Source organism: Motacilla alba, chromosome 3, assembly GCF_015832195.1.
Source record: "Motacilla alba alba isolate MOTALB_02 chromosome 3, Motacilla_alba_V1.0_pri, whole genome shotgun sequence".
NCBI classification, from domain to species: Eukaryota; Metazoa; Chordata; class Aves; order Passeriformes; family Motacillidae; genus Motacilla; species Motacilla alba.
This window is the reverse complement of record NC_052018.1, coordinates 15,131,031-15,158,892: the sequence shown is the minus strand read 5'-3', so window position 1 is coordinate 15,158,892 and position 27,862 is coordinate 15,131,031. Positions and strand designations below refer to the sequence as shown.

General features: G+C 37.9%; 1 protein-coding gene across 1 annotated transcript in view; it reads right to left on the bottom strand.

The window, feature by feature from the left end:
• NOL10 (nucleolar protein 10) overlaps positions 1-24,728 on the bottom strand; it is a 52,360-nt gene extending 27,632 nt beyond the window's left edge. The window contains exons 1-13 of the mRNA XM_038130384.1: positions 24,196-24,728; positions 23,722-23,767; positions 22,905-23,003; positions 22,052-22,129; positions 20,200-20,237; positions 17,275-17,411; positions 16,446-16,511; positions 14,685-14,745; positions 14,102-14,187; positions 13,669-13,747; positions 12,301-12,450; positions 9,848-9,914; positions 5,113-5,165 (exon numbers count right to left, since the gene is read on the bottom strand). Coding sequence (XP_037986312.1) covers positions 5,113-5,165; positions 9,848-9,914; positions 12,301-12,450; positions 13,669-13,747; positions 14,102-14,187; positions 14,685-14,745; positions 16,446-16,511; positions 17,275-17,411; positions 20,200-20,237; positions 22,052-22,129; positions 22,905-23,003; positions 23,722-23,767; positions 24,196-24,261 — 1,026 coding nt within the window. The 5' untranslated portion in view covers positions 24,262-24,728. The remainder of the gene's footprint in view (positions 1-5,112; positions 5,166-9,847; positions 9,915-12,300; positions 12,451-13,668; positions 13,748-14,101; positions 14,188-14,684; positions 14,746-16,445; positions 16,512-17,274; positions 17,412-20,199; positions 20,238-22,051; positions 22,130-22,904; positions 23,004-23,721; positions 23,768-24,195) is intronic.
• Positions 24,729-27,862: the final 3,134 nt, after the last annotated feature.

Below are 27,862 nucleotides of genomic sequence, written 5' to 3'. Positions count from 1 at the left end.
GATAAACAGTAATTAAACTAGACTAGAGTAGTATCAAAATAAAAAAGGAAAACAAAATCAATTAAAGACATTAAAGAGTGTATGAAAGGCAAGAAGTACCAGCAATGGCTGGTTTGGCTGAAAAGCCACACAATTTTAAGAGGACAAAATTAATGATATTTCTAACAATAGGGACAGCCTCATGTCCAAAGTAGGTATTGTATTAGAAACCAGAACCCTTATATTTTTGGAGACACTGAATCATTGAGTAGGCAAGAAAAACTTGCTCTTGAAGCATTTCCAGTTTATAACTCCAACAGCCCTGAACTAGGGGAGTGCTAGGATATCAAATTATTTTCCAAAACCACCTGAAAAGAAGCCAGAGATGCTCCAGGATTTATTTTTCCTTTAAGAGCTTAATATCTTCACCAAAAGTACATTGCTTCTAGCCTCAACAGGGAGTCTTCTGCCAAGACTGCAGGAAAGTAAAAAAAAATCCAGAACACAGAATATTACACTCAATTAATTACACGCTTAATTGCTCTCTCCTTTTAACAGCCTAATGAATAGAGCAAGTTTCAGTTTCAGTATGTCCATGTAGCTGAAAGTTTCAAGTCCAATAAATGAGACAAGACTGATTTGCAACATCTGTGCAACAAGTTTGTGTAAACAGAAGTAAACACTAAGAGTAACACCTATGCCCCTTGCTCTCCACCCAGAGCACCTTCTGTACAACCTGCAAAGAGAACCTTGTATGTTACGGAACATGACAGCCTCTATTAAACTTCAAGAGAATCCGACCCATCTTAGATCGCAGGTCAGTGGACCACAATGTGTCAGTAGAACTTCTGGTCTCCACTTCTTTGGCCAGGACCTGCTTGCACTATTGAATCAACTTATGTTTCTGAGTCAGTAGTCTAAAAGCTATCCCAAGGCACACACAACTTTCATTTCAACCTTCCTGAGGCACACATCAAAGTGATGTACCTGGAAGCCAGCTGGCAAGAAGCAGGTCCCAAATGTTTGCATAAACTGCAAGTTAGCTATTAAACTAATGGCAAACAGCCCAATTCCAGTCAGGAATTCTCAGAGGCACTTGCCCTCATTAAATCCCAGCAAAATAAAACAAAAACAAAGTCTCTAAGCTAAGCCACTAATGTTACCTATGTAACACAAACATTTCATTTCAAGGGTCCGATTCAACTTGCTTTTTGGTCACTCTGCATTGTGTACCTATATGAGGTATCTTGCCATTGAAAAGCAAACCTGCCTGTCCTTTCTAGAAAACAAAAAAATCACTTTGTACGTCCTCTACTTACAGCTTTGCACACAAAAGAAAAAACTGCAGTGATTTTTTTACTTCTTTATAAGAAATGCAATGTTCTCAGACATTCCTAATCTCAACTGTCATACCTACCCTGATGAAACTTCTGCAGGAAAAGCTGATGTATGCCATTTCTTTTGCAAGAAACATTATGATACTCACTGTCAAAACTCTTATAATCCTGAAGTTCAAGAGACAGTAATTTTTTGGGTTTGAAATGGAAATTTAGCTTTGGCATTAACAATGGAGAGAACGGGCACACGTACACAGATAATTCAGTCAGACATGAGCTCAGCCAGAGCACATTCCAAGCTGGCCGGACATGAGCCAGCTCTAGTTCATCAGTCATGAGCTGTGTTAGCACAGCACTGTGCCCACACTAATAAAACCTGCTGAGGGGCTGGGTACGCTGGGCTGGGCACAGTCCTGCACTGTCTGGCCAACTCCAATCACGGACAGCGGATGCTGGGTCTGTCTGCACCCATCAATGCACACACTGCTCTGCAAGACTCCCGCTGCTGTGAATTTTTTCTCCTTATGTAGAGCACAGCACCATACATTTGGGATTTGAAGTATCCTCCTTGATCACAGTCATGGCAATTCCTTACAGCTGTTCCAATGAGCATTTAAAACAAGAGAATAATTATTAGCACTACAGGCCAGTGATGGGCACAGGCAATTGAATGGATTTTATTTACATAACTGTCCTTTGCACTTAGCAGCATTTCTCCCAGGCATCTATTCTGCTGCAGAAGTCAACAAGACTTATAACTCAGTTCCTGTCAACATCTCAAAGACAAAGGACACATTTTTAGTACTATTCAAGTCTACCTTAAAGAAATGAAGAAAAAATTAAGTTACTCATTAAAAAAAATTGTGAATCCTAGTTCTTAGGAAAAGATAGAAAATGACACCATGAAAAGAGATCAAGTAATACAGTTCTTCAGAGTTTTGCTCCAAACCCCCACGTAACTGAACTCAACTTTGCCTGTGCAAAGAAATTAGTAAGTCTTCCAAGGGAAAAAACACATGTATTAATCATCTACTGACAGAGAAACCAAAGGACAGGTGTGCTACTCTGAGCTCAAATAACTAGTATAGAAGATCAAGGAATAAAACTGTAACATGAACGTGTTAATAACATTAAGTTTTCCTTAATAAAAAAAGCCCTGGAGCAGTTGAAGGCTGACACAAGTCTTCCATTTCATATTTTCTTCATTTAAAAGGTAGATAAAAAAAAAAAAAAAACAAAAAAACCAAAAAAAAACCAACAAAAAACCAAAAACAAAACCAGCCAACAAAAACAGATTTAGTGAGCTACATACTTGATTTTTAGGAAATATAGTGAAACACCCTTCAATTATGTAACACTGGCTGTGCCAGCCCCTTCTGTCTTGCCTGTAAAAAGGCACAGGGTAAAAAAAAAATCAGACCAGAGTGTGAGATTTCTGTCTCTAATTCAAAGTAACTTCTTCCCACCTCTATTTAACTTTTCTATTGTCTAAAGTAAGTATTACATGTTCTGAAAGGAACTACAGATTGTCAACTAAAAAAGTAACAACAGTATTTCAGGTATGTTTAACAGCCTTCAAACTCAAAGCCATTGACACAAACTGGAGAAGTTTAGCTTATTTGAAAAGCCAATTTAAACTGGGCAGTAGCCTGTAAAATACATTTAAATTTTTCTTCTATACAACAATATTCCAAATATAGAACTCATATTTGGATTTATGTTTTTTGTTCATCATTTGGGTCCATCTGTATACTCATGTCACTGAGTAAAAAACCCATAAAAGGGTACCATCCAAACAAGTTCAGGCAGACTCAGGTAACAAAAATCAGGGGATGGTCACACAGGAAGAAGGTTTAGGGCAAGATTTATGTTAATCTTCACTGGAATTAGCCTACACACTGCAAAAGTACTAGACAGTACTAGTCAGTATTTAAGTTTGCAATATTGTCTCTAGATATGATCTGAGATCTAATACAGAGTGCTTATAGTTCTTAACTAAACATTACTCGTTTGACTTCAGAAACACGAATTCAGTACTCAGAGAGGATTCTATGAGAGATTTTTGAGAGAGAAAAAAACTACATATTTTTCACTCTGATTCACAATATGTGCAAGAATAATGCTCAAATTAATGATCAACTTAAAATAATGCTAGCTTGAACAAGTTCTAACAAACATTCATCACTGGTGACAATCAAGACAAGGAAATAACTTTTTGGCAAAGTTGGATGCGAACTGCTCATGTGCTATAGCTGTCAGGTTCATGTATCATGAACACCTGCATAAAACAATCTCAGTGCACAATTTTCAGAGAAAAGTTGAACCTTACCTTTAGTGACAGCAGGAATGCTTTTTGCATCTGGATTATTTAAATTGACTAACTAGTCCATTCCAGTTTTAAAAACTCATCAGATTTCAAAAATATGTGAGTTTGTGTTCCCCAATCCATTAATTAAAAAAGACAATAAAGAAAAAAAATGCTTGGAGAGCTACTCTCTCAATCTTACAAAGGACAAGGTAAATGGAAAGAAAATGTTCATCTTCTAAATACAGTTAATATTTTGTCATAAATAAAAAAATATTTGTTGTCTCCCTTTGTCACTCAAAGCATGGAACAGTGCAGTTAACAAAATGTGAGTTGGGTAGAGCTGAATTACAGAAACAGGCAATTCACATCCACACAACAACCTGATATAACTCATGGATAAAATGCCCCATCTCTTTAAATGCAAAAAAATCTAACAATGTAAGTAAATATATCAGACTACAAAATTGTTTAGAGGGGTGTACTATTGTGTTTAGACACACAAATACAACATGTATATATATTCTATTCCACAAAGAGAAAGGTAAACTCATAAATCTCTATCCTGAACATAATCAAGATCATACACAGTGGATATGGCAGTGGGGGATGACCAGAAATTAACTGAAAAATATTAAATTTAAATTAATTTAAAATTAATTAATCGATTAGCTAAATGAAGACTTTTTGGCTCATAAAAAAGAGTTAAATATATATTTCAATATTAATAAATTTTATAGTTTGTCCAAAACATGAATAAAATTAATTAAGAAGTGTATGTATTTTTAGAATCTGGTCAGCTATTCCACAGGTAAAATTTACATAGGTATCCTACTATTTATCTTCTATCAGAACAAGAAAACTTCTGGAGAACACACTGTAGAAACTAAACCAAGAGTGAAATGCAGGTGTAATTTTCTGTACAGTTCCCTGACACCAGAAGGCTTGCTGCTAAGTCTCCCTAAAACCAATCTGCAAAGATAAAACATATAGTTAAACCTACAGTTAAGCCTTTCAAGTGGAAAGCTTATCCTGAGAAAAGCTGCATTTGCAGGGCATTGAGCAGAAGCCACAGTCAAGAGCTGTACCTGAAGTCACACAGTATCACTTCTTTGTCAGAACAGAGAAGAATATTTACTGCTATGACTATGTCACTGTACATCACATATTAAAGACACTAATTAATTACTTCACAACAAAGCAAAGTTATTATCTTGAAAAACATAGTCCCTATTTTTCATCAGCTATCAAAAAAAGCTCCACCTGAATTTTCTGCAGCCACTAACCAGTTTTGAAACTGGTAGCAAAAGGCAAATGACAGGCTGTTTTTTAAGTAATTCAGCATGTTACATTAATAAATTATGGTTAACCTTAATTTACTTTATTGTGACAACTTAGACAATGTAGATATGAATTTCAACTGAAATACCTGAATGGCACCCAACAATTTTGTCTTTAGGAGCAGTATCCGCAACAACTTGTATTACTTACTGGTATATAATAGATATTCATTTTAGGGGCTTCATTGGCAGTCATTAGCATTCCTAAAAAGAGATTTAAAAATTTTGATCAGAAGAGGATAATACTATTTTTAAAAATAGCTCATAGAGTACATATTCTTGGCTTGCAATGGACATTAATCAAGACCTGTAATAAACTGTTGCATCAAATACCACAGAAAGAAAGGCATGGTATCAGCATAATTAACAAAGCTTAATTTTCTATATATTCATTCCCTTTTGTCCTCTATCTTACTTGTTCAGCACCACTTTAAGCAACACTAAGCTCTGACAAGTGCAGGCTGCCAACTTCCATAACAAATGTGAACAGTTCATCCCTTAATACTGTTTAGAACAAGTCCAGTTAGTATTGCAGTTAAAAACTACATTGGACATAAAATTGCATTATTAACATATTGGTATTAGAACATGTGGTAATTTGTTGGTTTTTCTTAAACACACACCTCAACAGAGCCATAAATCATAACATGGTTTACACCTTCATTCATATTTCATCTTGGGAAATAAATACAACAGCAGCTTCTCAACCCAAAATGAGACATAGGATATGGTGGCTTCAAAAGGAGTAATACTAGTCCTATAACCAAGCAGGGCAAATGTAGAATTTGAAGCATCTATGAATATACCCAAGAAACATGACAAATAAGGGGTTTACATACTCTGAATATAAAAAAAATACTGTAGGAATACTAAAATCTGTGGAAAATCTCCTACTGCCACAAGACTTCTTTTAAGTTCAAAATGAAGAACACTCAATTTCCTTCTACATAAAAGAGTAATAAGAACATTTGCCATATACTTTTATGTTTATCTCAATTTAGTCTTTCCAAGGTAACTGATCAACAGGTAATACAAAAGATTGATTATGGAGAAGAAAAGTGCCCTCAAATTAGATAACATTCTGATCTGAAAGAACTGTAACATATGCCACTGAGACTATGAATAATTGGGTCAATTACTACACACCCAGAGGGCAGAAATTTAATTTACACCCAAGTAGAGGAATGCAATTACCATGGGTGGAGTAATCCTTCCTACCTAATCCTTTTATTATAAATACACAATGCAGCTGGACTTATAATGTCAGAAAAAAGGAGGCTCGCTTTCCCAGCAAAGCAAGATATTTGTGAAAGCTTAGTCAGCAAACAGACTAAAAAACTGTGCCTGGAAAGGTTTGCAGGAAATTTAAGGAAGAAGCAAGAATTTACAGCATATGCTTGAATACACACAAAGAGAACTCCAGTACAGTACACAAGTTACATGCTCCCCTAACAGCACGCTCACTACTGCTTCATAGGACAAAGCATCTTTCCATTGACCGAATAGGAATCATTAGAAATAAAGACAGAAATTAATTCTGCAGATGCTTCAAAGACGACAGTGAAGTAAAACCTCCTCTTTGAGTGTCTTCCACCAATAACTAAAGGAGGACAAAACCAGATGAACAGTATATGAGTGTATACTACAAGGGAAATAGAAGAATGAAAGTTAACAACTCTTAAAGGAAAAGTCTATTCCATGCATTTTTATTGCTTTAGCTTGTTAGTTTTAATCCATTTTTATGGGAAGAGAGACCACACCCCAACAAACTACATAACAGCCTAGTTTGATTACTGTAGAAGGGAAACACAGGAGAGCCTGTTTTCAGAAGTTTTACTCAGACCCTCTCTGGACAATGGTCTGCAATACAGTATCATGAATGTAAAAGAATAAAAATAGGAGTATGAAGGGACAGTATGTAGGAGCAGCAGTTTTAGAAAATGCAGTTTTTCGCCTTTTAATTTTTCTTACAGTAACTGGACACAGATTTCTATCACTGAAGATACTGTCAAGTTTCATTTATAGTCTAAAACTAAAATCGACTAAAGGCTAAATTGACTCAGTAAGTGGTAAATTTTTTCCCCTAGCCCCATTCTGTTCATTTGTGATCAGAGGAAGATATTCAACTATTAAAGAGATCCACTGAAATTTGTCATCATGTAGTTTGGTCAAAGATATACAAGGGTTTGCTTCCCAGGAAAGGTATTAATACTGAAGCTGGTTGGTAAAATAGTTTAATTAAAAATGCCTAACTATGACAAAATATCACCAAAAAAATCAGTTCACAGTATACTGATCTTGAGTTTACAGCAACTGATAGAATTATAGAACCATAGAACAGTTTGGTTTGGATGAGAGTCCCATGGGCTCAATTCTCAAGCTTTTCCAAGTATGCCTGGATGGCATCACATCCTTCAGATTGGTGTCATCTGCCAGTTCGCTGAGACAGTTCAGTCCCACTGTCTATGTCATTGATGAAGATCCTAAATAAAGCTTGTCCCAATACAGAGCCCTCAAGGACACCACCTGTCACTGATTTCCATTTGGACGTTGAACTGTTGACCACTACACCTTCTGGATGAGACCATCCAACCAATTCTTCATCCCCTGAATAGCCCATCCATCAAATCCTTATCTCTCCAATAAGGGTGAAAATGAGGTTTTGCCTTTCTGAGCAGCAGTGACACATGAAGTGTTAAAACACAAGATAGGCAAAGATCTCTGGGGTTTCCTGCACCATGCATCTAGAGGGGCTCTGAGAATGCTGGAGCAGCAGTAAGAGCACTGAGCCAAACTCATACTCATACTGAAATCATGTTGTTTCCACCTTTCCACAACTGCAAGCCCATTTTACTGAAAGCATTTCCTTATTTTCAGATCTTAAGTCATGACTATTCCTTCAACTCTGAACAACCATGACGTGGTTCTAAGGCATCTTAAATGCTGGTCAAACCGCACCTTATGGTGACCACGTGATCCACCACCTCTTACCCTTGATCTCTCCACTGCAACAGGCTCTAGTTTTTGCCCCACTGTCTCCATGTGACTATAAGATACAACCCAGTTTTCTCCCTACAACAGTTCTTACCAAAACCATCAACCTGTCCCCCTACAGACATTAGGAAAAGCAGCACTAAAATAAGCAGGAGATGTGGCACACAGAACTGGACTGCACAATCTAGATCTCAACCACAGACACGTGAAAAGCAATGTCCAATAGCAACATCAGGCAGATGTGTGCATTCATATCTTTGTGCTGCAAGATTTGTCCTGCAGAGTCTCATGAAAATCATTTCTGCAAAAGCACACGAGTCATGTCCACATACCACAAAAGCTACAGAGCATCCACAGCTGAGTAATGCCCATACTCGACATATTCAAACTTAACTTGACCTGAGCAATCTGATCAGACTTCAAAGCTGGATCTAACTTCAAGTTGGCCCCGCTTTGAGTAGGAAATACACAACTCCCAGGCATACCTACCAACCTAAATGACACTATGATTCTACATGGACAAATTTTTTCTGTTCCATTCCCTGTGGTGAGCTCTCCATTGATGCTCTGTGGACGTTAATTTGCTGCCAGGTTCTCCTTTAGATGTAACCAATAAGCTCACAGGTGAAACCTGGGTGAAAGGCTGAAAATAATTCACTCCAATGATCTCTCTCTGCAGCCACCATGGATGAGGGTTTATCCATCTCCAGGGTGCACAGTCGACCCTGTTACCATGCAGTAATTCTCAAATACACCGACATGAACTCCTACATTCAACCAGGACACGTGGCTCATCATGTCAAAGGTCAAAAATGCCCACCATCTTATCAGGGAAGAGTACTAAATTGCTCATCTTACCAAAAGAAAAAAAAGAAAAAAAAAAGGAAAAAAAAAAACCTCCAACCCATTCTTAACTGAAGTTGGCAGAAAAGACAGATAGGTTTTAACTTGCCAGAAATCTCACATTCACTTATCTACAATCTTAAATTTGAGCTGCTAGTATGAATCAAAGTCCAAGTTGCCCTGTCTTTACTGCTAGCTTTCTCTTAAATTAGGATAATAGCAGTTTGCAGCTTTGCAACTCAGGCATCGTCTATTTCCAGAGTTTTGCCCTGTGCCATCCTAGTGGCCCTAACTTATTTCGTCTTTTTCAGTACTGCTTTCTAAAAGGAAGTAGGTGTCACACCATACTTAGGAACTAAAGCAACTCATATTAAGCAAGAAAATTAAGTCCAGTTGCAATCTGAAGTACAACCAAACCATCACTTTGTAAAATATTTTTACTCATAAATTAAGTCTTGGAAACCTTGGTTAAAAGTGATCCTCAGTTGTGATCTCTGAACATAACATTATGAGATGCAACAAATCTGAAAACAATCACAAAAACCATGCAAATTTTTGCACTTAGGAATCTACACTTAAAACCAAAGTATTAAACCTAAGTTTAATAGGTTTAATTTAATTTAAATTAAAATTTAAGTGCTGTACTTAAATAAAGGAAAGATCAAACTCTTGAAACACTTGAAAAAAAAGTGTAAATTTGCTGTAAAGATTTTTCCTACCTCTAGAAAGCAAGCTTTAACTCATCTGGGACTTAGTCAAGACAATAGGCCAAAATTTCTATTCTTATGAAATGAGTCACTTCAGATATTTGAAGGAGTAAAAGAGGACAATCACTCAAATAACAGCACAGCAGCTTCTAACTGCAAAGAGGCTCCTATATAATACAGATGCAGGGGAAACAAGGACACTAACTGACAAATAGTCCTTTATTCCAAGCTCTGCCATAAGGAGGAAAGTAGACCTAAATTGCATCACCTAAACAAAGACCACAACTTGGGTTAACAAGCTTTTCCTTTTGAATTTAACAAGACATTATATACTTAACATACCTGAATTTGGATAAAGGCAGACATCATTTATATCATGTTCTGGCTCCATTGAAGTAAATATCTTTCCCTGGAATTGTAGGAAGAAAATAAATCATAAAGAACTCCAAACAATATAATTAAATTCAGTAAATCTAAACATTAATAATGGCTACTATAGAAGCTAAGAGACATGATGGAATAAAGATGGAACAGATTTTGTAGAACAATAAACTGTTATTAAAATCTGAACATAACACAAGGAAGATAGTATTGTCTTTTATCTCTGATTCAATATCTTACAAGGAAGTGCAGCCTACTGGTAATTGAAGACACGGCAATGTACAGTGGCACCTCTAATTTCTCAGCTTACACTTCTGTATTGAAAATAAATGTCAGATTTACTTTATTTTACCAAAAGTGGGGCTGAGGTCCGCAAGTTCTTGGCAAACTGTCAGTGTAACCCTCACTTTATTCAACTCTGAATGTGGCAGTTTTAAATAATTTTTGCTAAGTATGATTAGCTCAAAAAATGGATTAGGAGCGGAATTTGAATCTGGAGGTTGGTTCTTCCAATTGTACTACTTTCTACATGAAATGAAATACAATTCAGCACTTTATTTATTATGATTTATAAACTCAGTATTAAAGAGGGCTTGATATAAAATAAAAGCAATAAGAGCATACAGTGGTATCTAGCTTAGATCAGAACTGAAGTTATAAAGGTTACTTAAGAAAGAGCTAAAAGCAGGAAACAACGTTCTCAAAATAATAATTGGAACACAGTCTGAAAAACCCAGACAAAATACAGGTGCTCTTATAAGCCAACACACAAAACAGCCAGTAAACGAAGAGTCTCTAACAACTGGACCATATAATCTGAAGCATGAGACTACATGCCTACACAGTTCTAAATGAGGGACAGGAACAAGGTAAATTTTGATCCTGTTCCTCTTTTTTTTTTCTTTCCCTGAAGCAATCCCACCTACCTTTCTGGGCCCTTCCTTTCCCTCCCAGTTACATGCTGTTACCCCACCCACCTCTGGTCTCTCCCTGATGATTAAGAGGAGTCCTCCTCCACCCTGGCCTCAGCAGACAAAAGCCTGGTGCTCCCCACCCCAAGGCACGTCTCAGCATGGGGCTACTCTGGTATCAAAGCCATATGCTCTCCACCCGCAGTCTGCCTCTGCACTTGGTTCCTGGCCAGAGATAGTCAGGAACCAGCATCTGGGACAGATGGAGCCAGCTGGAACATACTCTAGGAAAGAGTCCAAAGCTATCTTTGCCTTCCAGCGGTGAGAAACCCTCCCTTTTCCCACCAGAGGCCACCTGACAAACCTTACAGAGCTTCATTCTCAAGGAGGGAAATATATATACCTAGGAAAAATGGAGAGAGGCCACTGCAGATGTTTTAAATAATAACCAATAATTTATTTGCTCTTTCAAACAGTAACAATTAACTGCAGAGGAGCTTACAAAAAACTACTTGTGATCACGGAAAAAATACAAGAGGCTGTTGAAAGTTCATGAGGCAGCACAACAATACTGAAGTGACTGCCTGAAATAATTAGGAAAAAAACCCTCTACTATAACTCTATGTTTCACTATGAAGTTGGAAAAGCATAGATGGAGCTTAGATGTTAGCATAGATGTTTTTTAGAAGGAAAACAATGACTACAGACATCCCCTCAAACCAGAACAAGTTACAATGGTGTTACTGTGAATCTGTGGGGTAACAAAATATGCTGCCCCATAGACCCACAGTAAGGTTCATTGAAAGAAAGGTACGAAAGAGGACAGCATGATACAACAAAAAGAGTGAAAGAGTGAAAATTAGAGATTACAATTTCATTTAGAGGTGCAAAGGGTAAGGATAAAGACACTGCCCATTGCAACATAACCCCTTAATACAGTGTTATTAAGACACACTGGTATTTGGCTCCATGCATACTATCTGCTTCAGTATCCAAATAGGATCCTGTGAAAATAAGCAGTACCTGATTTTAATAGGTCTTTAACTAACTGATCTGCCTTTGAAATTAACCCTACTTTGAGTAGGGAATTGGAATGAACATGTTTTCTCTGGTGAAAAAACCTAACTGGAGGTATTCAAGAACATTATGAGAAATATATAAACCAAGGCAATGGCTAAGATAGTACTTTTTATGTTTAAATCAGTCTCCTGAAAGAAGCTTCTGGGTCAGACATGTACAAACAGCTAAAAACTCCCTAAGACTTCATCTTTATACCTGACAGGCTATTGAATAACTTCCCAGATGCTGATTTATTCAGACACGACAAAATGCTATGTAAATTAAGAGACATTAAAACTTCAACTTCTTACACTGAATTTCAGCTTAATCAAGCTGCACAAAAACCACTCAGAAACAACAAACCAAAATAAAACCCTCAAAAACTCCCAACCCAAATAAAGTAAAAATTAAAAAATCTGAATGCAGTAAGGTAAAACTACTTACTGTATCTTTATTCCACATTTTTATGATTCGAGAATCTGCAGAGATAATTAAATCCAACTGATGCTGAAACTGAATGGATTTAATAGGCAGGCCGTAGTGGTGATCTTTGACTATTAACGGGTTACTAGACCGGAGATCATATAACAGGACCTTGAAGAATAAGAGACAAATTAAATTTATAACATTGTAAGACCATGAGGAAGTCATGACCACCAGATCTTCACTAACCATTTAACTAAACTTGAGATTTTACTTACGCAGGCCAGATTTACATAAAATAAGTAATTTTGAATTCAACTTACTAAGTTGAAAACAACTTATTAAGTGATCCCAGTTTATTCTAACCAGGCATTTTAACATCAACATGTTTCCATCTAGAAAAATGAATAGTCTAGAAGACTTAATCATCTTTCTAAAGACTTTTTAATTTCTATTGAAAAAAAAAAACATTTTTTTGTTTTCAATACTCTTAGTATTTCATAATTAGTAATATTTCACTTCCAGATTTTTGTGTTGTTGCTACATTATCTAAATTTTCAGACTCCCTTCCAGATTCAGTGAATGTAACTTTCCCTCAGTGAAACACCACAGAATGTAATTTTTTATGTCAAGGAAAGTAGAGAGTACAGACCCTGTCTTCCAGAAACTTGTATTTTATCTCCAAAATTTCCTATGGAACTGAAGGAAGTTAAATCTTTCATATGTGAAGTGTGAATAACAATAATCTTTGGGAAAAATAATATTATCAGTTTATTTAATCAGAAACACCACCTACAATAAAATATGTCTGACTTGTACACTAACAGAGCCAATACAATTCTCACACACATATCTGTTCTTGAAGAAGCTACAGTTTTCTAAACCCATGAAAATACCGATGAAGGCAGAAACAATCCCCGCACTTCCCTTTACAAATAAGGTGGTAACAACAAATTAATTGAAATTATTCTTCATATCAAGATAAGACACTAAAAATAACAGTTGAAAGACAATAATTTCTGGTTTTCTAACCACCATTAGGACAAGGGAGATCACATATATTGCATTGAGATGGTACCAATAGCCCCAAAAAGCAGCAACTCCCCCACACACTTGACTCAAGGCATAAGAAAACTGCAAATTTGCAGTTGTACAGTATGTAGGTTATGATGATTTAAAGTGGTACCTACAAAATTCTGAAGAGTAAAAGCATTTGATAAAATTAAACTGAAGTTTGACTATTACTACTCTATACATGTAATTTATGGTCTAATAAATACTTGCAGTAATAGATATATACTGCACTCAATGTATTGATAGACTTGGATTGGATTGGGAATTTCAAGAGCAGGATCTCCTAAGAGCTGTGGTACATTAAGTCAAATTTACCTGCCCAGTAGATGTTCCAACAGCCATATTCAAAGCCCCATCAAATTTCAGTGCTGAAATGGATGGCAAACCTTCTATCCTGCAAAGTACAATGCTTATAGTTAGGCATACTTTCAATAAAGCCTGTAAATAATTTTTTTAATGTTAAAAAATAGCCAAGCTAATTCTTAGCTAATAGTAAAATAATTCACAGATGTCACTCAGAAATACTACTTCAAAAAGCTGCACTATTTACATTCACAACACGTATTTGTATACAAAAATAGCCACTATTACTAAAGTGTCCAAGATAACTCCTTTGTAACTAAAAAAATCCTTTATTCACACTAGCAATGACAAGTGAACAGGAAGGTCATTTTAAAGCAAAGTGGGATTTATTTCTAAAACAACCAAAACTTCTGAAAAATCCATTGAAAAGGTAGCCTTTACTCACTCTGTGTCTGCTGTCACACTGCTTAACGCACAGTCCAACAGCCCAACTCGATTTCTAGTTCTAGGATCCCAGCATTCCACTTTTCCCTAAACAGTTTAGAAAACATGGTTCAGAAAACTGGTAGTCTGAAAACATTTAAATAAAATTATGAATTATCTAATCTAAGGAATAATTAACAAAATTTCCTAGGTTGACATGAGTTGTTCTAATAATGACATGCCGGGTGCACACATTTCATTTGTAGTTTTTTCAATGCAATCTAAATGAAAATCACTAACACTAATTTTCTTAAGATTAATAGGGTACACATGCCAGCTAGTTTCTACAGATGCTACACTGCAAAATGAGAGAACATTATTTTTGCTCCCATCTGCAAAATCTCAAGTGCTCAGCAACCAAGTAACTCCAATATTCTATCTGCACTACGCTCTGAAAAATCATCTTTAACATTATCTGTATCTGCCACAGCAAATGAGACCAATTAAATTAATTAGGTTCATGATTTCTTCTTACCTCCTGCAAATTAATATCAAAATGAAACAAACACTACTGCCCTTTTTATAAAAGAAATGCAAACATTTACCTCAGCCGTCCCCATAGCAAACAAGAAGTGGACAGGATTTATGTCACAGACATTACTCTCTCTACAACAGAAAAAGGAGCAAGTTTAATGACCTCAGAACAATTTAACACATTAACAACTAATAAGATTTCTGTAATCACGTACACTATTGTTCAGTCTGGAATAGGAATAGCAAAAATTGGAGGGAGGGAGGGAGGGAGGGAGGGACAGATGGCAACAGCTTCCCTCACTTAAGGGGAGCTTACTAAAAATCTGGAGGCAGAGACAATGCTGATTACTTCAAACAGGTAAGGTTCCAACTGGATGTAAGGATAGTATTTTTATGCTGTAATTAAGCAGTGGAATGTGTTAATCATAGAGGCTGAGAAATTTCCATCTTTGGAATTTCCAAGACCCCCCCTGAGAAAATTCTTCTGAATTCATATGACTGTGTCCTGAACAGGAGCCTGGGCTCTGAGGCTCTCTTGCGCTCCACCGCCCACATCCACCACCTACCACCAAGCCCTGCCACATCACTCTGCTTCACTGTATTCTTAAACAGGTCAACAGGACTTGAAGAAATCGCCTCAAGGTGTGCCAGGCTCAGATTGGATACAAGGAAAAATTTCTTCCCTGAAGGGGTTGCCAGGCACTGGAACAAGCTGCCCAGGGAAGTGATTCAATCACCATCCCTGGAGATAATTTAATTAAAAGACATGTGGATGAGGCATTTGGGGACATGGTCTAGTAGTGGACTTGGCAGTGTTGGGTTAATGGTTGGGCCAGAAGATCTTAGAGGTCTTTTCCAACCTAAAAGAATCTCTGATTCTAATTGTGTCAAAAGATCTTTATGATTACTTATGTTCTTAAGCTTACATCTCCAACATGTTCTGTCTGACCAGTGGTCTCCTTTCTCTCACCCAATTATTCTGTTTCTCAGCAGGGCACTCAAGAGCCCTGTATTTCCACAACAATTCTTCCAAAGTACAAATATTTCTTTCTTTCTACACTACTTATCCCAGCACTTTCCAACTTCTTCCATTCAAAGCTCTCAACCTCTAATTCTGTAAATCATCCAACTCCCTCACCTCAAAACCTTTCCATAACTTAAGTCTCATCTCTCTAATCCAGATTTTACTTTACAACCTTACCTCTCCCATTCCAGGATTTCCCTTTTTTTTTCTCCTGTTGCTCAGTTTTTATAGTGCCTTCCCAAATACTTCTTCATCCATTAAGCTATTCTGCCCACCGAACATCAGCTGCTGGCCACCAACAAGCCACTCTATCTAGTGAAGTCTGTTGTTCTCATCTGCCTCTCCCCACATGAAAAAAGCTCAGTTCCTACTCTGGTAGGGTTTTCAAAAGAATCAGACACATGCTGGAGATATAAAAATTCTCTTTGGGCTACTTCAAGAGCAGAAGGACAAAGACATGTCTGGGAAAGTACATACCCTGTGGGTAGATCTCTATATGATGGCTGATGGCTAAGTTGAGTAATAATGGCAAAGTTTTAATGAAATGCTCTTAAAATCAAGTTATATAATACCTATTTAGTCCATATTAAGCAATTTTAAAACATCCACAAAAGAAAATTCAATTAAACATAAAAACTAGAACAGAAAAAATTACAGAACATAAAATGAAATGAGACAGACTCAGCATATGTTCATTTTCAAGTCTGCAAAGCATTTGGGCAGCTTTCAGTACTGGTGGTGAGCATGCTAGAAGTCTGCTTCCACCTGGTGGAAAGAAGACAGAGGTCATGCATTACACAGAACTTACGAAGCTTCGGTTTGCAGGGAGTTCAGAAATCTTCCTTGTTCCAGATTTAGCCTGTACACTTCAGAACTACAAAAGAAAAACCCAAAATTACTCTTATGTCTAACAAATACTGAAAAACGCTGCTGTAAATTTGGAAGCATTGTAAAGATTCTTATTCACAGTCTAATTTTGCCAAATAAACAATTTTCAGAATTCACAATTTACAAGATAAATATATGCTTCAGTGTTCAAAATACAGAGACAAATGTAAATATATGCTTCAGTGTTCAAAATACAGAGACAAATGTGCATATTCATCATTTATTTATTATACTTCAATATCCTACCAATTACTATTTTTCCAGGCAAAAGATACATTAACTCATTTCTCAAGACCTTTTAATTTCCTGTGATTTAAGTTATATCTTGAATTTCTACTTACTTTGTTTGAAATCCTAAGGATCTAATTTTATTTTTACTGTGTCTTTTCAGAAACCCAATGATGTGATTTAACTCACACTTCACAGCAATAAAACACCAACCAGGATAGGAAAAGTTATTTAATTTTCCTGACTTAAACACTAAACACTTTTTAAAACAATACACTGACCTGCAGTTTTTAATACAAATTTGCAAATACATGGTTTAAGAATAAAAAAACCTTGCCTAAAAATAGCATGGGAAACTGAATTAATTTTAATCTTCCCACATTTTCCACTCTTCACCATTTCCCTTACTAATTTGGAAGGAATTGCCTCTTCCACTTTTTACCTTTTCTGATATTTTAATGTTCATTTTATCATTGGAAAACACTGCTAACAAACCTGAAACAAAATATTTCACTTAATACCTTGCTCCTACAAAATACAGGTCACACGATGGGTAGTGGTAAGAGAAATCTCTACCAAATTTTGGTATTCTTGTCTTGTAGTAATGGCCATGTTGTGAATGAAACTCCACAAATCTGCCACATTGCAAGAAGACAATCTGAAAATAAAATAGAAAGCACTGAAACTTACAGAAACAGAAAAGTATCTCCCCAACTTGTCTTACAGCACAAAATTCAGTGATTTTTTTTCCAAACTCATACAGATTTATCACAACTTATTCAAACAATTTCTACTAAAATGATAGAATCAACTAGTGCTTCATCATTCTCACTAGCCACAGCAGAGTTTTGTTAATATACATTATGTGAATATTTACAAGAGTAAATGAGACACCCTGAAAGTGACTCTGTAGTCAGAAGCAGCAGTTATCTCATGCTCTGCTACACCAAAATTAACATTTCTACTTCCTTCAAGACACTACAGTTAGTGATTTCTTCCAGGTACAAAGCTGTGCAGACACCAGTACGTTCACATGGGCTAGGCACATGAGCTACACATCCTGATGCACAGCAGCATTCCAGTAAATGACACCAATGATCTTTCTGCATTTTTGTTCTTTTGCCAACTGAAAAGGAACAATGTTTCTTTCTGAAACTCAAGACAAACATCTCAGTCCTGGAAAAACCTACAGGGAGGCATTACTAGAGGGCTCAATCTACCCCAGTAAATAAAATAGGCCAGGTCCTGCTGTTACACTCCTTATGGCAGGTTAACATGGCATGTACCCACAGGAAGGGATTCTTCCCACTCCAGCAACAGGACCACCCCCATCACCTATTGCACTCATGCTGCACCTCAAACTATGGCCAGGCACTGAGCAATGGAGGAACAGCTGGCCTGGCCCAAACTCATGCCATGCATGATAATCACAGCCAAACCTTTGTCTCTGAGCCTCATCCCTATTTAGCTTGGATTAGAACAGTGATACTTTAGTTTAGCCTGTGTAGTACATGCATCCTCTAAAAACAGTGCATAGCAAATATCTCAAATTTTCTACTGCTGAATTACATTGCTAGCAATGCAAATAAGGATGAGAAACTCAGGGAAGGTGAGGTATACAAGTTACTTTAAATCTGTCATCTTTATTTATAAATCTGTATAATTGTCTTACTGCTAATGATTTTCTATTTAAACACAAATTCGTACAATATTGGACTTGAATATATTCGTGTTCTCCTTCATTAGTAGTGGATACAGCTCACTGTAAATCATGTTTGCTTTTTCTTCTTACTAAATCAATTTTGGTCACCACCAGAAAACTACAACCTAAGGGTAGCAAAAGCATTGGCACTGGTGTGTGGCAAAAATACGATGTGGAAATACAGGTCTCCTGGCAAAAGGCTGTGGGAAAAAATATACTACACTCTCTCCCAAGCCTAAAACTTAGTCCAAGTCTAAGACTTTTAAGCCTAAAACTTAGAAAAGCACAGAAATGTAACTGGCCTTATGAGTACTAATCTGTATGAAAAAAGGGTGCTCTCATCGTGAAAATGCAAATAAGCCTCAAAGCAACCTTACAGGGATGGCAGGAACAGATCTGGAGAGACGCTATTTTCCCTGGCTATGGAAGGATGCTGAGAGCACCAAGAGGGCTACCAAGACTGACAAGGGACAGAATACAGCACAAAAAAAAAAAAAATCCCTCTTTCCAGTAGCAACAGTAAAAACTTAAGATTTTCCTGGGCAGGATTGACAGGAACTAAAAATTCTTTATGACAAGGTAGAGCAGAATTGAAACAATTCATTCAGTAAATCTGTGGAACCACCATGCCTGCAGATTTTGACAGAACTGTTCAAGCATTAAAATGATATTTTAAGGTCCCATTCCAATCGATACTTCTATGATTCTAAAAATTTCAAGTGTAATTTCTCGAATATTGTTCCCTCTTTCTGTCCACATGTCCACAACATTATGACAGCCTGAAGTTAATTTTTCTTTCTGATGATTTCTTAAGTTTTAGCAAAATAAAATTGAAAACATATAGATTGTATGAAGCTGCAAAAGTAGGGCTTCAGCCTGAAATATAGCACCCATTTCAGCTGAAAACACACACACCTTTCTGCTCATAACCAGTCAGAAACATTTGGGAAGACAGCATATTTCTCAGTCTCCCAAATGACTATTTGGTATGTAGAGCCAGAAACATTTTCCACCAGGCAGACAAGTGGGAAGCTACTGTGAAGTATCAGCCATTACCTTCTGCTACTTGAATTCATGCACTTCCTTGGAAATCTCACAGGAAAAATGCAAAAAGGCTACAAGGCTAGATGATCATGTCTCTGATCAAAGAGCAGTATTTATTAAAACAAACCCATACCTGAAATGGTAAGGTCTTTTCACGGAAAAAAAAAAGTGTAAAATAAACACTTAGGTGATTCCTTCAGGTACAGCACTTCATTTAAAAATAAAACTAAAGATACTACTTCTCTCCACAATTTTTGCCTCATTCATACGCTCATCATCATGATGTCTATAACAACACTGACAAATCAGGTTGTTAACTTACCCATAGCTATCCCACCTTTCAAAAACAGTGCATGTGTGCATCACTTGTCACATGGGATTGTGACTAAATGTTAGCCCAGAAAGAATAGTTAATTCCATTTTTCATATTATTTTGCTTGTAGGATAGATCACTATTAGAAATTTTTTTCTCCAACAGAAAAAAGACTTTAAAAGTTGTAAAGTAAATTATAGTACAAAGATACAAAGAAAACAAACAAAATTTTAAAGGCACAAAAAATGTTTATGTTTGCTGTTTTTTTTAAAAAAAATTTGTTGCAAAAGCTGTGTTGATTGACTGCCTTTACTATATATGAAAATGCATTTTAATATACATACTAAACAATTTTTTCATTTATACACTGGAAACTATTAAACATACCTTTGAGTAATCATCTGATAAAATCTCAAACGTAACCACTAGAGGAGAGAGCAAGAGAATTTTGAGTCAACTAAGCAAGCAAACTTATTTGCAAACATTGGCATAATCCTGAAAACATTTACACTCATGCTAATCTTTAGTCATGTAAGTATTCCCCACAGGTGTCAGTATATAATGCAGGCATTAATCTTTATAAGATCTCTAATTATGTAACTTGATTTGCAAAACAATAAGTAGTTTTCTAAAACCTTAGAAACATAGGAAGCATCCTGTAATCTTTTTATTGTTCTAGTATACTTGACATGTTCCCCAACACAATGCTCAACCATGTAGTTTATGAGTGTGGGAATGTCTAATCAAATGAGTTTTCAGTGACTGTGTGATCTATGGAGCTTTGGTAATCCATCAAAGATGATAAAAAATTACATGAGTTTGGACATATATGCATAAACTTGCACATGCAATCTTTCCAAGGGGTCAACACTTCCACAAAAGAAGTTAAGGCTGAAAAAAAAAAATCACAAATGTGAAAGCTACTACTCATGTTGAACACTACCATATTGAACTTTGCCTAGTTTTAATTGAGCTGAGTTGGGAACATTAAGGAGTAGCTGCTTCAGCTAAATTAGTTCTATTTAAATGAGATACCTCATTTAAAGTTACCTGAAGTGACTCTACGCTAGACTTCAAATTAAACATACTTCTGCAGTCTACCAAGATGCCAGTTGAAAAAAAATTTACTTTAATTAGCAGCAAGCATTTATAATTACAATGACTTCTACTCTTTTAAAGAGGGTTTCACTCTTGCCATACCTTCCTCTCCCCAGCCTCTCTGAAACCCTGCCTAACAGTGCTCCTTCACCCTACATGACTCCTTGTGGTCCTGAGGCAGAGAGCACAGAAACACCCCCATGCTCTTATTACAGTTTTTATTTCTCACATCACTTTCACACACATCAAAGTTAGACCAGTTCAATTCTTCTGTAATGAATGTGCTCATCTTCTCATTGTTTTGGTCACCCCTACATCCCAGCTTTCAGTCATCCGTCTTCAAATAAAAAAATCTGAAAAAACAACCCTCCCCCCCATCCCCCGGAAAAAAAAAAAAAAAAACCAAACAAAAAAACAACCAAAAATAACCCCATAATTCCTGAAATTTAAGCACCCTAAAAGCTCAGAGCTGTGGCAGCTCCTGCCCTGCTCTGCTAGCTGATTCTCCCTTTCCCATTGTCTACATGGCTCCTTATTTTCCTCACCACAGTTGTTCTCCCACCAAATTAGTTGCAAATAAGGTGCAATTAGGGCCTTGGCCATGCTACCACCTACCCCTAAGTACCTCGTTTCCAGAAAACAAACAGAAAACCAAATAAACAAACAAACAAACCAACTACCTCCCAGGAAATTCTCTTTACCCTGTCACTCACTTAAGGAGCTTTGGCTCCAGAGAGAAAATAGAGCAATAGAACCCACAGCATGTTTTCCTACCTTACTGCTTCACAGAACAGGTAAAAGGGAGATCTTGCCACAACCCAGCCATTGTACCTTTGCCACATTCACCAAACAGAACACAGATTTCAGCCACATTCACCCTCTAAGCCCCACACTTTCTGGCTCAAGGTAAATCTTACATCCCTCACACTCTCTTTCCCAGGCAAGGAAAGAACTTTGAAATCGGAATAAAAGGGGAAAATTTAGAGATGAAGAGTAGATGGTTTTACTCTAGATTCTTGTGTTCCCCTGAAGTACATTCTGTTCCCTCAGCACAGGGAGCAGAATTTCTGCTGCAGTCCAACCTGAATTATGTATGACGGACATGTACTATTATGTACTAACAGCCATGGCTTATACTAACCTTCGGAATCTAAGCATCTTTCAAATTTCTGGGACAACTGATACGTATCAAAACAGCGGACCCTGGGCTTGTAAGTTCCTGAAAGAGCAATTTGATGTTTAATTAAATAAAAAAGTTGAACAAGAAGATAACACAAAAGCATTGTTTTTAAGTGTATGTTTAGTTTTTAAGTGTATGTTTTACATCCACAGGCTTAACTGTGTTTCTACTATAAGTCTTCTGACCTTCCCAAAGCCTCTGTGACTGAAAAAACATACCTCTTAGTAACACAACCTTACAGCCTGGATTCTGTAAGCACCCTACTAGTATGCAGGTTTCCCTAACTACAGAATCTAGTAACACCTTCCAGTAAATCTGAAAGACCAAGGATCCTTATGTTGTTAACACCTACTAAAGTATTCATGTTTGGATCCCTTCTGATAGTCACAAAATGCAGCTTATCCTCCTCCTATACAACAATATTCAAACAATGATGTTCAGAAGTTATTTAACATAAACACACTAAAAGTAATTCAGAACTTATATAACTGTATGCATTTGTTTTAATAATTTTTTTATTTGTATTATAAACCCTGGCAGCAGGGGGGGGTGGATTAGATAGTGTTCAAAAGTGCCTTCCAACCCAAACCATTCTATGATTCTAAAAATGGATGTATTCTAAAGAGAAGTGTTCCACAGCACCACTCTCAAGACAGCTGTTCTATCACATGTTAAGAGTATGCTTCCACCAGAATGTTCAGTTCCACACTTTAAAATGAACTCTTAACAATTCTACCTGAAACACTAAGTCACTCGGCACCCAAGATTACCTAGGACTTTTGGCCTCTGTTAGAGAGACTGTTTGTTAACTCACCAACTGCCATAATATACTGTCCATCTCTTGATACCTTAATCTTTGTGCTAATAGTGGGCATTTCAAAGTCTTGAATAAGTTCAATTCTTCTACGGATATCTGTAAAGAAACAAATTGTAGAATTACCACAATTCTATCAGTCCAAAAAACTGTAACAGTTTCCTAAGGAAGCATGTTGAGTTAATTGAGTGTAGGGAATATGCTTTACAGATATTATAACTACCGCATTATAAGCAGTTTAATACAGTCTGCTAACCCTGAGAAGCAAGACTATCCCTATGCAAAATAAATTAGTAGTCCAAGGTCACTGTGTTACAAATTATTATAGAACATAGTAGCAAATACTCATTGCACACTTTCACAATTAAGGCCTTGTATAAGGTATTCCAAACCCCATTACCTCTATGCATTTTTTTCTTGGTTAAATTTCTTATATAACACTTCCTGTGAATACAAATAGCTTTTTTTATTTTGTGTAAGAAGCTTAAGCTAAAATGATGTAGTCCTGCTCTCTAAGATTAGCACAGCATCACAGAGGAGTCTATGGTCTTATCATAACAAAAGGGACAACATGGAATTCATCCATCACGTTTCTGTTACAATCCACAACCCAAACATTTAATGTCCAAAATTTAAAACACCACTGGTTATACAGTGTTCATGTGAAGCTATATAAGAAGTTGAAATACCTATCTGAAGTTTAATTCAGTAGTTTTTATATTATGACTTAGGGATAACTTCTGTGTATCAGTCAGTGAGGAGACTCTGGGCCTGCACGTTAACTATGTGGAGTAGCGAGTTCCAGGGGAAAACTCACCCACATCTTTCTTCTGTAAAGCTCTTTTCTTCCTGTCAGAGAGCCACTGCAAGCAAAGGTATACATCAGTCTTGAGCTCATTATTCATACAGGAACCCGAGAATCAAAGGTTATCCAACCATTTGAAACACAAGACATTTAGGCCGCTAATTCTTTTTTTTTTTTCTTGATTATCTTCCAATTTCCCTTCCACTGATAAGTTTAACCATTCCACACAAAGAAAACTTAAAAGGTCGTGTTGCTTACGGGTCTGTGGACCAGCACCGCTACAGCCAGAGGTTCACTCATTTAAACTGCATTTCTAATGCAAGAAATGCTCAGCTGTTTCCCGGTAACGATCCCAACACAAGCGCACATGGACCGGGGCAGCTCAGCCAGGCCGGGCCGGGGCTCGGCCCCCGCCGGCACCGCGCGGGTCCGGCTCCTGCCGCGGGACCCGGGCCGGGCCGGGCGCGTTCCCCACGCCGCCCTCACCTCCGGGAGGCTCCTGCCGGCGCTCAGGCTGTAGATCTTCACCTCGTTGAGGCTGGAGACCTGCATGGCCGCAGCCGCGCCCGCCTCTTCCCGGGCAGAGAGGAAGCGGAAGGCGAGGCGCTTCCTGCAGCTCGGCCTCACCCGGCGGCGTGTGGGGCCCGGCGGGGAGGGCTGCCCGCCGCCGCGGCTCTGCCCCTGCAGAGCCTCGCACCGGGGAGATCGGGGGAAGCAGAGCAAACCCGCGGGACAGCGAGGTCCGCTGGCTCCGCAGCTCACAGCGAAGCAGCTCCGCTGCCGCCCACGGTCCGGGAGTCAGGACGGGCGGAGAGGGCGGGAGCGGCGGCGGCCGTGTGCCCTCTCCGCAGGGCCCGGCCTCTGTCCGGACACAAAGAGCCCTGTCTGTCCGTCAGGAGTGTCCATCACGCAGGCTGTGGCGTCATTCTCCATGGTCTTCATGTGAACTCAGGAAGGCGGGAGTTGTTCCTGCAGCCCTGGTGGAGGAGGTTAATTTTCTCACTCCGTGGCCAGCCGTTCCCGTTAGCCATGGAAAACAGTGAGTCTAGGATTTGCTGATCAGAACCTTGACAGCGGCCGTAGAAAGACACATTCTTATTGCTTTGTAGCATCACTGTTGGAAACAAACAAACAAACCAGTATCCAGACTTCCGACCCTTCTTGTTCCAATTTACAGGACCAAAAACAAGGACTGAAATAATGTATTTCCAGTCCATATGCATGTTGAAGAAACAATGAAAATCGCAACTAAATTTTTAACAATGCATAACTCTGGCACTGAAGCAAACTGAAGCAGTTTCAAATAAGGCTTATGAATGATGTTCCCTGAATGGTCTACCACAACAATGATGATACCAATATCATGACTAAAAAGAGCTCTATTTGGGGTTGTATTAGAGGGTGTTAGAACTGAGATTCCTGGAAGATGAGCACACCTAAATATAGGTACCTGTAAGTTTAAGCTAGGTGTTTAAGCTCCCATTTCAGAAAGCCAAGGCTATATTTGCTTATACATAGGTTGTCTAGTGACATTTGAGATACCGTATAGTATCCAGGGGACCTGGACAAGACCTATGGAAAATCTAAACCCTTCTGCAGTGTAATCTGCAGGCAGGATGTGCAGGGACGTCTCTGGTGGCACTAGAAGCTCAGGCAGCTGAATCTCATTCCTGGTAAATGTAGTTCATTAAGTGTGCGGAGTGTGGTGCAGCAGCCACTGGATGTCTTCTGTGGGGTGAGTTTGATCAGGTTCCACAGTCTGATTACAGCACCATGAGCTTTAATTGACATTTAAAGCTGAATTGCTGAATTCACTTGTCCACAATTCTGAGTATTGTAAGGAATCCCAGACATCCATGGGGGTTTGGTTACTGTGACTTGGAACGTGCAGAAGACCTGTGTTATCCTAGAACAGCAGCTTGAAGGCCCAACAGGATATTCCAGGGCACCTCAAAATGCATTCAGTAGCGTCTGATGTCTGAACCTACAAAGAATTCCTAGAGATGTAGAACGCTGGAGATAGCTGCTTTCCTTCTAGTGCAAGTGTCATAATTGCCTAGGTAATTAATTCTGGTTATCTGTTGGAGGAAGTTGTCTTGGGAGATATTTCAAGTCGGGTATTTAAATACCCTTAATGACTGTTGGGAGGCAGAGTTTTGCTCCCTCAGTGTGGCGCCTGAAGAAGTACTCACAAATACTGAGAGAGGCAAAGTCACAGAAAAGTTCATTGCTTTGGCGGATCAAAGGGAGCAGAAGGACACGTGATGATCATGAGGGAATTAGACAGCTCTAAGATCACATGGCACCACATGTGGGGCCAGCCAGGGAAATGAGCTGGCAGAGCAGTGTTACCACCAGATTGCAGCACGATCCTTGTCCCACAGCATGTGCTGCCTGCTCCTTCCCCTCCACCTTCACTGCTGCCTCATCCAGCCTAAAAATATGTAATGGGGTAAAAAAAAGTTTGAAAAATCACAGTAAACCAAGAAAACATGATAATGGAAAACATTCAACGGGACATTGTATAGACAATAACATCATTTCTTCTTAATTTTCTTTTAAAACAATAAGTAGCATAAAATATTTCACTTTAATAATAGTAAAATAGATATATGAAGGGGAAAAAAAGGCATTCCTGCTATAAAAATGTTCAGGAATAAAGTAGTGTATCTTGTAGAATCCAGAAATCCAACAACCCTACAGCTTGGATTTTACCTTATTTGTTATAACAAGCATGTGTACAGAAAAACATTCCCAAAATCTAGCACCACTGCAGCAAGAAACTTTCCTCATCTGTTAGCATTAGTTTCAACTTATATGATTCTAAATAACATTTCTAAAATTAATTATGCTAAGCATTTTCACAGCTTAAGACTGTGACAAGGATCCAGTTAAAACTGTTCTTGGTTTGTGATGGGAAAGAACTGCCTTATCTAGGTGATTAGCTCTACTGTACCTTTCAGACCTGTAAGCTGTGGGTAAAGAGATATATGATGTAGATACTTAAACATTAGTTAAATATGTTTTCATTATTAAAATGTATAGTCTAAAGAAACAAACAAAAAAGAAGGATTAGACAATAATCACTTCTTCTGTGAATGCCATCTCACAGATCAATATATTAATTTTTTTCCCATAACTTCTGAAAAACCCTTTGTCATGCCCTAGGGGACACTGTGATTGAAAAGAATTAGAATCATAGCAATTATGAGAACTGAATGTTTAATTAGCCTAGAAAGGAAAAAAAAAAAACAAAAACAAGCAAACAAAAAATCCCTACAAAATGGTTATTTCAGCTACCAATCTTCTCAGTGTCTTTTTCTGGAATGCTTTCAGTGGATACTGGCCTCCTCCACACATGTATTGCTTTTTTATATATCACTAGAAATGTTAAAGAGAAGTAAAGGAAGATGAATCCTTGGCTAACCTAAAGAATCTATACCTTTAGGGTCTAAGACCTTGACCTACATTTTAGCTACCTAAAGCATTAGGTACATGGCATCATTCAGGATGCCTTGCATCAGCTGCTTCTTCCTAGTGCTGAAGACACTTAAATCTTTTAGGGGTCTTCACTTAAGGTTCTTGGAAGTGTCAGGAGCTCTGCTTCTGTGCATGACCAGACCTGCCTGCCCCCAGCATCTTAAACTCTCTCAGTTTATGATAGGTCATGTGGAAAACGAAGAGCATCCTTTTGTTTAATTTCTTGTAGGGCCTTCATTTACTTTTGTTACAGAGAAACATGAGTTAAAAATACACCATTTTTGGAAGAAAATAAACCCTCAGTAATAGCAGAGCTTGCCTAAGTATGACAAGTACTCCTAAGTATTAGATGACTCAATTGGAAGATGAGAACTGGATAACCCCCAGTGAGGGGGCTCGACTCCCTCTTGCAGAGATGCCTCTCAGAGGCAGCTACCGAGCATTTAGACACTTGTTACCTTCAGAGCATGCCTGGATTAGAAATGCCTGGAGAGCATCATTCCACACAACCTGTGAAATACTCCCAATGTCTTAACCACGCTTAAGGCAATGTAAGACAAGCCCAAGATTTGCTAAGGACTAAAAGCCACACATGAAGGAAGAAGCATCACCAGGAGTGTAAGCATCGCTATTTTGCAGACTCCTGCGCCGCATATTTGTTAAATGAAGCACT